We start from the raw sequence: 11,851 nt of genomic DNA on the forward strand, positions 1-11,851 counted from the left end.
TGTGTGGGGAAATGGATCCTTAAAATAAAGCAAAAACTGATCCTTTTAAGAGAGTTTAGAACTGTTTTGTCTGTCCTCAATATCTGTTGACTGTCTTCTCCTACTGAGCCAAGGGTTGTCTCAGTAGGGATGGTTAGAAAGTCTTTTGGCAGATTTTCATCACAAGACCATCCCCTTGACATTGATGACAAAGGGAGTTAATATGTCAATCCTTGGATTCTGATGTGCAAATACTAAGAAAAGAATTCCTACAGTAACTTAAATGAAGCCATTTCCAGAGACAAAGCTAAGAAAGGAAAGGTGTCAGACTAGTTTTTTTGAACAGGTAAGACTCTACGGTACACAAGTGTTTTGTCTCCTGTGGATAAAAATGTACTAATCAAACTAACTGGGCTACACAGAGAGGTAAGCAGGTGGAATTTAATGGCCTGCAATGCACTGGAGACACAACAGGATGGCTCAGCAGCTCCTTTGATCCCCAGGATCTAGAAAATTTGTTAATACCGTTTTTTCCCAAACACGACAATAGAGTTCTTTATTATTTCACGCATAACAAAATGCTACAACAAAGTTAATATTGTGAGTTGATTGAAAATTACATGTATTAAAAGGTTAAGGCTCAGAAAAACCAGGCAAGCTCACAGAATTTATATTACAAATCAGTAATTAAGTCTCCAAATGAAATTCATCTTTCATATGATTCACTTAATGTATTATGGTTACTAGGTTATGATTACTAATAGAGTTGATAGTGTAATAGGTCCTTTCTCTCCCTCCATATGTGGTAAGAGACATTCAGTATTTGGAAAACAGATTTTGTAATTTTAATTGTAATTATCTTTAATTGACCACAATTGGTTATCTCAATAAACCAGATGTATGATGGCTTAAATTTCTATCAGTGATTCCACTAGGGAGGTTTTTCAAAGACTGTCAGACCATGGGGAGGATATAAATGTTTTGCAAATTAACTTTGAAGCCTCAGACAGGAGACAGTGCAGAAAGAAGCTCCTAAAAAGTTTATAAGGGTGAATAAATCAGAATCCTGAAGAATATAATGTATAGAGGACAAAAGATTTCACTACTTTAAATCTTTAAATGAAGAAATCATATCTGCAACAGACCAAAACTTCAGAGAACAAATATAATATCTTTAAAATTTCCACATTTTACATTCTCCAGAAGATGGTAATTTACCACATGCCAAAATTAATTGTTCTCAATGCCAAAATTAATTGTTCTCAATTGCTCATCTGCTATTAAGAGTTACACATTGTCTGGCCTGATTCATGTAGCTCCAGCTTTTCTTTGATCTTGTTACATCATTTGTCTGCCAGATTAAAGATCCCTTTGTTATATGATCTGCTTTCCCAATACAGGGAGTTAACAGACCACAATCCAATGACTTAGTAAGCTTTTCTTTGACAAGCTGAACAAACTGAATTCCTTAAATTTGTTTCCCAGGTCAGCTGCCCTGCTCTTAGATCATTCTTTCTTTTTTGAACCCTTCCCAATCTGTCATCCCTCTCCTTGGCATGTCACAAGTGATGGGCATGCCTTTCCAAAGTAGTCATTTCAGTATTAAAAACTGCATTTAAAAGCTCTTTCAATCCCTCAGTTCCTCTTTTTCTCTATAGATCCAAGGAACTGTGATGAAGTTCAGCATTGGGGTTTCTATACAAAACTTTTAAAAATCATTGTTCCTGAAAATAGGGCTTCCTTCTGTATGTGTACGCAGCTTGAAGTTTTTTGAACGCCACAACATAGAGTGATACCTTGTACTCTACTACAAATGGGATCTAAATTGCTTTTTGAATGGTTATTCCATTTTTTGACACCTCCCAGATGTTTGTCTCATTGAAACTTTTTTTCATCAGTGATTTCATGGATAAAATAATAGATTGGCATTAGACCTAGTTACTAATGGCTTTTGATATGCTTGCCTAAGAGACATCTGATTGCTACATTTTATTTCTTATTTTATTCCCCAGCAGCCTCTTTTAATTAATACAATATATTAATGGAAAATTCCTTTCAGCTTTTAAAAGTCACATAGCACAAACAGCACTCTTAAATTAGTACATAGCAAGCCCAAGTACCCCAGGGTGCTCCTTTTTGATTGTGGGGATACTCAGTGCCCATACAAATGTTCTACAGCAATTCACAAATAAGACTAACAAACTCCCTTTTAATTCTCTCTGCTTATTCTACTGATGCTTGTTTTCTGTATTGTAATATCCTCTTACAGTAGCAAGTTAAGTATAATCAGTTAAAATCACTGGTGACTATGCAATCATGTTTTCTTTCTGATTGTCTTTTTTTATCTCAACTCAATAATTTCACTACTGATTTTTAGATCTCACTAATCTTGTACCACCTACCTTTAATAGCTGGCATCACAAGCATTTGAAAAAGGGGACAGTCTTCCAATTTACAGTACAAATATCTAAAATATCAATAAAAAATATATTCACAACTAAAAGGAAACACTCAAACTCTGCCGTGGTACAATGCAGTTCTCAATCCTGTTACCAAAAACAGAGAGTGAGTCTCATGAGTCTTTTATCACTGAAGATATATTTATCAACTTGCACACTGGGACATGACTGAATGAACATGAAGACACTTTCCCAAAGCTGGAATCTGTTACAGCATACCAACACCAAACTGAATCCAGACTGCAACATGAATTTCTCTTTGAGTGAGGTGTGTGGGTCATATGAATCTCTATCAGCCTTTTGTAGTACTTGACTCAGAAAACTTCAATAGCTTCACTGTAGAGTCTAAAAAATCTGACAGTCAGTGCTGTACCTGGTCCAGCACACAGGCCAGTATGTGACCGGGGACATGCCAGCCTCTATTCTCCAGAGCAGTCCCCTCACATGAATTGTATCTACACATAGCCTTATACTAGTCAAAAAATTTCATCCAAGAAATATAAAATGTTTTCTCTCTGTCTGGCAAGGTCTTAAATCTCTATTCCCAATATAAAAACAAATTCATGTAGCTTAGAGAAAGATTAGTAGGGATTTCTGCTCCCAGGAGTCTTCTCTGCCTGTTCTGGGAACATAATTTAAATACATAAACATACTGGAAGAGACTTTCTGAGAGCTGCTACAAAGATCTGACTTTTTTAGGCAGAATTCAATCCACTTGGTGCTTTTAGTTAAAGCTCTTTGGTCATTCATCAGAAAATACCAAATTTAACTGCAGCTTGTTATGTAAATCCATTCCAGATTATGTTCTGCATCCTACATCACAACCTTTAAATCTACCACTGCAGAGAAGAAAACACAAGCAAACATCTGGCACATTTTGTAACACTGAGCCTTCTTAAACGCACAGCCTACACTGTTAAATCAAAGTTTTTAGGCTTTCTAATGTTCTATTTCTCAAACATACATTTCTGTCCTTGTCACAAGGATTGCCTGTCATCTACAGGGCTATGCTGTCAGTGATGACAGGAATTATAGTGCACGCGATCATCATTAGGTGGACTAAGTTTAGACCTCAAACTATGTTTTAAATAAAGTATTATCTTGTATGGAGATGGACTAATAACTTTAATTTAATAATAACTTTGAATTATTTCAGTTCTATTTTTTATTATTTTCTAATGTATCAAAGAGCTGGGCTCCCTAAATATCCTTTCAGACTAAATGTCCAGCTTGCAGATAGATAGTTCCATCATGGAGTGGGTGAACACTGGCTGATGCATAGGACACAAAGGGTTATAGTAAATGGGATTATATCAGGCTGACAGCTGGTCACTGGTAGGGTTCTGCAGTTCTTGGGCCCAGTGCTCTTCAATGTCTCCATAAACAACTTGGACATAGGTCTCAAAGGAATATTAAGCAAGTTTGTCCATGATACTAAATTGGAAGGAGCTGATATCTCCCTCAAAGGCAGAGAGGCCATGTTGAGAGACCTTGAAACATTAGTGAGATGTGCAATCAGCAACCGTATGAAGTTTAACAGACACAAGTGATGGATTCTGCACCTGGGATGGGGCAGCCCTGGATGTACAGAAAGACTACGGAATGAGATGTGGAAGCAGTGCCAGGGAAAGGGACCTGGGGGTCCTGGTTGATGAGAACTTAAACATGAGCCAGCAGTGCCCTGGCAGCCAGGAGGGACATCCCTGTCCTGGGGGCATCAGGCCAGCTGGGCAAGGGAGGGGATTGTCCTGTTCTGCTCAGCACTGGGGTGGCCTCACCTCGAGTGCTGGGGGCAGTTTTGAGTGCCACAATATGAATATGGATATGGATATGAAGCTATTAGAAAGTGTCCAAAGGAGGGTAACAAGGATGATAAAGAGCCTTGAAGGGAAGCTGTGTGAGGAGAGGCTGAGGTCACTTGGTCTGTTCAGCCTGGAGGAGACTGAGGGGAGACCTCACTGTAGTTACAAGTTCCTCATGAGGAGGAGAGGAGGGGCAGACACTGATGTCTTCTCTGTGACCAGTGACAGGGCCTGAGGGAATGGCCTGAACTTGTGTCAAGGGTGGTCTAGGTTGGATATCATCACAAGGTTCTTCACTCAGAGGGTGGTTGGGCATTGGAACAGGCTCCCCAAGGAACGGGTCACCAAGCCTGGCAGAGCTCAAGAAGCATTTAGAAAACACTCACAGGCACATGGTAGGGTTCTTAGGGATGATCCTGTGCCAGGAGGTGGCTTTTCATGATTCTTCAGGGTCCCTTCCATTTCAGGACATTTTATGATTCTATGGTTCTCAATTGTTATTTCTCATAGAAAACTTGAAGGACTTATCTACATTTCAGGATCAGCTAACAAGTAGTTAACATGCATTAATGATCACAGACCTTATGCAGTGGGCTTCTTTCAGTGTAAGGACTCCAATCTTGCTGAATTTTCTCACCTATTATCTGGATCCCTAGACTTAAGGATAGGGTAAATGTCTTGTCAAAACTGCCATCTCTCTTGTCAGGATGACTGATAGAATTACTGTGCTAGCGAAAGTATGAATGCATTCATTCAAAATCCAGTTAAGTATATAATAAGATTTGATTTTAATTTAAATTCAATCAGCAGAGCACACACTAACTGGATTAAAAAATATTTCACGGCCAGAGCCAAAAGTTTGGCTGTTTAGAGGATTATCATGTGTGACCCTTTGGGAAAATGTTCCCAGAGATAAAAGACTGAATGAGAGCTGGGAGACATTTAGAGACTTCTTACGGTGCAAGAGCTCTCAATCCTGATAGTCAAGAAGTCGGGTAGGGGAGCCAAAATTTAGACATCATCATCACAAAATCTCTTCAGCTTCTGTCTCCTCAATGTTTAGCACCTCCCACTCCATTTTACACTGACTGATGATCATCTCTGGAGTCCAAGGAAGACATGGATAGGCTGGAATGAGTACAGATGAGATCACAGGCATGATCAGAAGGTTGGAGCACCCCCACTATGAACACAGGCTGAGAACCTGGAGAAGAGAAGGCTCTGGGAAGACCACACTGTGGCCTTCTAGTACTTAAAGAGGGCTTATAAAAGAGATGGAGAGTGATTTTTTACATAGGCAGATAGTGACAGAACAAGGGATAACCTTCTGAAACTGAAAGTTTAAATTCAATATTAGGAATAAACACTTTACTGTGAAGATGTTGAGACTCTGGAACAGACTGCCCAGAGAAACTGTGGATATCCCATCACTGGAAGTATTCAAGGACTAGTTTGATATCCTGAGCAACATGATCTACTAGGTAGCAATCCTGCCAGTGGCAGGGGGATTTGAATTCAACAGTCTTTAATGTTCCTTACAACCCACAGTATGATTCTATGATGCTTTACTTGTGTCTGTCAAATTCATATTTAGCTGAAAAATATTTTGCTAGAAAACGAAGTATTTGGCCTAGAACAAGTCTCTGGGGCTTGAAAGAGGCTGTGTACAAACCTAAGTGGTGTAACATGAAGCTCATTTAAGTTTTTATTAAATCTTTTGAGTGAGTAGTGGATTGGGAATTCACTACTAATTATTTTTTCCACTATTTGTTTTCTAGATAGAGGGAAATGAGGCATCTTGAAGAAAAAGAGGAGACAAATAGCATATCTCTATGCATATCTCCTCTCAGTCCCTGCAGAATGATTTTTTTCCCTCTGTGAGTGAGCTAGTTTTACTTCTCATTTTCTTGATTCTAATCTCTAATTAAAGTGCCTGATTCTGAAAATGCCTATGAAGTAGAGAGGCAATCAGGAAGAGGCAGTACCTTGCTGTTAAAGCTACTTGATTCATTTTCTCCTCTCCCTGTTCCTTCTGAAGCACCCTAAGCATGTCCTTTTTGGGAATATCCTTATTGCATACTTATCCTTTGGGACCAACCATCCATCCACCTCAGTGCAGGGCAGGAAATAAAAGATTATCCATGGTCATTGGGCAGATCATTTGAGAAATGGGAAAATATAAGACAGTCCAGTAAGTATGCCCAATGTCCCTGTATTTACCTGTCTCTGTGTTATAGGAGAGTACAACCAGAGATGTACTATATTCCGTGTTCCACCATTACTCTCCAGCTTCGAGGAGCCTCACGACATCTACTAAGAGCCAGCTCATCTCCATGAAAGCTCTGGTCCATACTTGACACTGATTTAGTTTGATCACAAAATTGCAGCAATTCTTACTTTGGATGCAGTCACACCAGTGTAAGGACCCTGTGCCAGTATTACTTATGCTGACTTTACACTAGAACAGTGTATGTATCTTTACGTGCTTTGCTTCTGCCTGCATGAAGCCCTACTTCAGACTGTGAAGAATTGAGTACACATCTTTGCCAAATACCTCCAATTGCCAGTGCTTCGTGTGTGAGTCTGTACTCTTCATAAGTCCTTGTGAGTGGCAAGTTACATCCATCAAATCCAAAGAAACTGTGGGATAAAATACATTGGCCATAGAGACAATGTTTTTCCCTACTTAGCTCATAGGCTGGCAGTTGGAGCTGCACATAAAAAGCCATCTCTGAAGCCTGTCAGAGGTACAATTGCTTTTGGAACATGAACTGAGGTGATGGCAAAGACCTGAGCTTGTATTCATAGTGTTCCCATCAGCAAGGCAGAACACAAGCCCAACATCCACTAGAGCCTCTTTGAACCCTGCACTGAAGGCTGTCAGTGTAGCCAGAAACCCAAGAATCTTGTTTATGCAAAAACAAAAGCAGAAAGACAGCTCCTCCTCATGGGAATAAAATTTAGTTCCAGCCAGGCAGAATAAACCCTGAATTGCAAATTATGACGACAATATTTCCTTGTTCAAAAGAGACTGTCTCATGCCAAAGAAGCACGTTAGCATCAGAAGCCCCATCAAATAAATCACTGGAGAAGACTGCAGAAATAGGGTACAAAAGCAAGGGAGAGGCTAGGGGCCTTTCTGTAAAGAAAGCGCCCACCACTCTGGAGTGGTGTCAATTCACAGTAAACAAGGGATCTTTTGTTTCAAGAAGTACACTTCAGGCAGTAGGACAAATGTGTTACTTGTATTTTGGCAGTGCTCCCAAATGCCTGCTGCACAGAAGACTGGTGATGTAATGATGTCCACAACAGAACCAAAGATATCCCAGCCATTGTGTGACTCTTGGATCATTTCCTCTGGACTGGATTTATCTCACCTCACTTTAGTCTTCTAAGAGACAAGCACCCAGGCTAGGTGATTTGCCTCAGCTCACTAGTGAGGAGGGATTACTCTTCCAGAGACCCAGTCAGCTCCTCCCTTGAACATCAGGATGGATGGCCCCTGGATGTGCTGGTCTATCTGTGCTGACTAAAGGGGAAGTCTAGAGCAGAGACTCAGCTCTCATCTGTTAGTTGCCTTGCTGGCTTAGACAAGCTATGCCCTCTGTCCTCTATCAAAACGGGACAAGAAGATTTTTGACTCTTTTGTCCACTTACGTGGCAAACCACTGAGTTAAGAGTCTCCTTCCCCTTGCATCTCTGTATTGCCTTTGGCACAATGGACCCTGGCAGAACTAACTAGTACTTTTGACAGTCCAGAGAGCACACTGATTTTGCCCAGTGTATAAAGTGTATGAAATTAGAACAACAGCTTGAACAGGTTAAGCAGGGAGATTACGTTCCTTGAGCTTGAATCTCTCCTCTGCCACCTGGCTGGCAGGGCAGTGGGAAGGTACTGCTAAATTTCTGCACTCTCTCAGTACCGGGATGAGAGAACAATAAGACTTTGCTGTCCTGTACAAGGCAAGGACATCCTGAGAACTTCACACCATGCTTTCTTTTCCAAAAGCTGATTCTAATCTGCTCTTCAGAATAGCTGCTGCCTACTGAATTAAAAAGTGTCAGGCAAATTTAGGCTTCTTGGCAAACTAACAGAACATTTCCAGAGCTCAGATGGAGTGAAAGTCAAAAGAAAAATGTAAATTTAAAAGGAAAATGAAATATTGCAATATTGCAAGCAGAGCACAGTCCTTACCAGTATAAATGAAGAAAACCCATCTGGTTTATTGTCAGAGCACAAAAAAAGACACAAGAATTAATACATATTTGGGATGATACCAAAGGTTCCTATAGCCACTCTAGCTGAGTATCTTACACCAACATGTAGAAATTGTTTAAATTGAGAACATCAGCAAACATAGGTCTGTCCCCTTGTAAGTACTCAAGCTTCCAGCAAACCACAGCTATCAGCTTACTGAATCAGGTGGCTTATCCCTCCAACAGTAAACTGGTCCTCCATGAATCTATCTAAACTCTTTTGAAACCACGTATACTTCTGTTCTCCAGACCATAAAGGAAGGAAGAAAAGTTCAGCAATCCCATTATATATCGCATTATCCTGTTTTAAATTTGGTTTAGTCCTACAACAATTGCTGCCTATGCCTATGTATTTCTGAATGTTCATGTCATGGAATGGAAAGCCCTAATCACAGAATTGAGTTAAATCTCAATTTATTGCTACGAAATTAGGTGAGTCCTTGCTATGAGATGCAACCCATGCCTCAGAGGATTGTCTGAATTGATTTCAGAGTACTTGTTAAATATTTTAAATCTCTCAACGATTCTTTTACATTTAATACTTACAAGAGCCAAACCCCACTGCAAATAGGTCCTTGTACTTTGGATTCCTGTAATGAGAAAATATATATAAGATTGCATTTATTATTAACCACGTAGTTCCACAGTAATGCGCAGTGTTTCACACATTAACTTCAGAGTCCACTCTCACAGGACTACACTCAGTCTGAAGACTCTGCCCTTTGCCCATATGCACTAATAAAGTTTGTGAGTAACTTGTCCAAAAAACAGAACATCAGAAGATCAAAACAGTAGATGAAAAAGATAAAAGGACAGACATGTCAATCTCTTGGCTTATCCATTTCACAATTTTTGAAAGTTTACTTTTAAAAATGAGATCTTTGAGGAAAGCGAAAAGGCGGGAATATATTGGTTCCCATCTTTCAGTGGCAAGAATTAAAGCGTTTCTAAATCAATAAACTCACTTTCCCTATCTGTTATTAAATTATGAGAGATGCTTCCAGAGACAGCTATCAGTTCATAGATTCATGATCACAACCACAAATCAGGAAGGGAAATTCCCTTCTGATCCAGATGGTGAACAGTGTATTTCTTGTGGCAAACACTGACAATGAGCAATTAGCTGTCTACTATGTCATCTAATGTCCCTGTACTTGAAAAACATCTACCCTCTCTACAACCTCTTCTGTGAGTGGTAGGTTACTGTAGGTAAGGTTTCCATGGGACAAAGATCAGTTTTGTTGCTATCCCTGAGCTCACATAGCACAACCAGTGGGTAACAATTCCATGAAATGAACACATGTGGAAATTATCTAATGAGTATTTTCTCTGACTTGCTCCTGTGAATTGATAACATAAACCCACTTCTCTTTTCACTTCTCCTTTCTTATTTGGGCTAATACTTAGGTGTACTAATGCTTTTGTTCTTTTCACTAAATGCACCATCACTGCTAAATATGAGAGAATAAAAATTGAATTAGAAAAGCTTATTCCATAAAGCAGTTTGGAGTCATATTTCCAATTTCAGAGCAATCTTTCTGTTATAATTTGCTGGAGACAAGTTTAACAGCAGTACAAACTACCTATTAAAGATGCCTTTTCTCCCAATTTTGCTTTCCATTTTTACTGTTTTACTGTTTTATTGTTACTCTACAGCATGCTTGATACTCTCTTACATAATACCACAGTGGCTTGAAAGGCAGAAGATGGCAATCCTGCTCTGTCTCTCCATACATTCTCCTTGTCAAGGCACAAACATGCTCATGCAAACAAGAGGAGGCCTAACTGCAGGCGAGCACAGGGCAGGGTATGGTATATCTCATGCTCAGTGCATGAACCAAGCCAATTCTGAGGAGAATTGAGCATGTTAAAAAGTGAAAGGGTTCATTTGTGTTGGTGATAAGTGGGTTTTCTTCAAAGTAATAACCATAGCTATAATATCTCAGAACAAAAGAAAGTTGATTTGAAAGTATGAGTGATCGTTTTTGAACTGACCAAATATGTAAAAGTAGACTTCAGGGCAAATGCCTACTGCACTGAACTGTGCATGATCCCAATACACAAATACCTCTCTTCTCTGAAGGGGAAGCTGTGTGAGGAGAGGCTGAGGTCACCTGGTCTGTTCAGCCTGGAGAAGAGGAGACTGAGGGGAGACCTCAACGCAGTTAAAACGTCATTGTGAGAAGAGGAGGCCCAGCCACTGATCTCTTCTCCATGGTGAGCAGTGACAGAAGCCAAGGCAATGGCATCAAGCTGCATCAAGAGACAGCTACACTGGATCTTAAGAAATGATTCTTCACCCAGAGGATGGCTGGGTACTGGAACAGGCTCCCCAGGGAAGTGGTCACAGCACCAAGCCTGACAGAGCTCAAGAAGTGTTTGGTCAACACTCTCAAGCACTCTCTAGCAGGATTTTTGGGGCTATCCTGTGCAAGGCTGATTCCTACAACATATTGTCCAAAGACATGACACATCTCTCCCAGCCTTCCCAAGAAAGTGTGGTTTCCCTGCTAACCACACTCCAGCACCTTTTCCCAGTGCTGCACAGAGCCTGCTCTGCCTCCAGGTTGTGCTGAGGGGCACAAGCCTGTCACATTCAGCCTTACACAATCTTCTCTGCAACCAGACACATTTCAGTGTTGCCCAAGCAACCGACTGTAATAAATCAAAGTCATGTTCCCAGAGAAATCAGCCTTCATAAGATGCCTTTACATTCCATTCCTCTCCCCTGCTCAACAGTCGAGACTAAATTTGGAATGAAGAGACTTACCAGGAGATGGCAGTAACTGCAAGTTTCTTGGTTTTTTCATACTGGAACTTCCAGAGTGGGAGGAGGGTTCCTTCCTGGCCTCTGAATTCATCTGATGCATCCTCAAAATATTTAAAATCTAAACAAAACAAAACAAAACAAACCCGAGGAAAAGGTCCCATTATATAAATCAGAAATAAAAAAGCACAATTCAGTGTCATGGAAGCTTTAAGAGACAATTGGTTACCCTCACAGCCTCTGCACTACCCAACTGTTAATGTAAAATCTGTCTCAGTTCTTAAGTCCTAACTCCAAACCAGAAATTCAGCCCTTTAAATGCATTTTACCAATTCCTGTCACACAAAGGAAAAATAAATAATCAAACTGATGATCAGCAGACAAAGGATTAACAAGAAAATAGAAGCCCTGAGCAAGGTGTGACCTCAGGCCACTCCCAGAGCTACACATGGCCCTGCAGGAGGAAGCTGAGCAGAGACAGCAAAATTACTCTTGCAAAATGACATCAAGACTGAGTACATAGCCATGGCTGGTATGTGAACAGGGATCAGCTCTGCTCTGGCTGCTGTCACCAGCACCTACATCCA

At 40.3% G+C, this 11,851-nt stretch overlaps 1 protein-coding gene across 3 annotated transcripts in view; it reads right to left on the reverse strand.

Annotated features, from left to right (window-relative positions):
• DNAI1 (dynein axonemal intermediate chain 1) overlaps positions 1-11,851 on the reverse strand; it is a 144,666-nt gene that overhangs the window by 95,327 nt on the left and 37,488 nt on the right. For all 3 annotated transcript variants that reach the window (XM_023944152.2, XM_023944150.2, XM_023944154.2), the window contains exons 11-12: positions 11,268-11,385; positions 9,044-9,087 (exon numbers count right to left, since the gene is read on the reverse strand). In XM_023944152.2, the coding sequence (XP_023799920.1) occupies positions 9,044-9,087; positions 11,268-11,385 (162 nt within the window). The remainder of the gene's footprint in view (positions 1-9,043; positions 9,088-11,267; positions 11,386-11,851) is intronic.

This window comes from Cyanistes caeruleus, chromosome Z, assembly GCF_971803275.1.
Source record: "Cyanistes caeruleus chromosome Z, bCyaCae1.hap1.1, whole genome shotgun sequence".
Taxonomy (NCBI): domain Eukaryota; kingdom Metazoa; phylum Chordata; class Aves; order Passeriformes; family Paridae; genus Cyanistes; species Cyanistes caeruleus.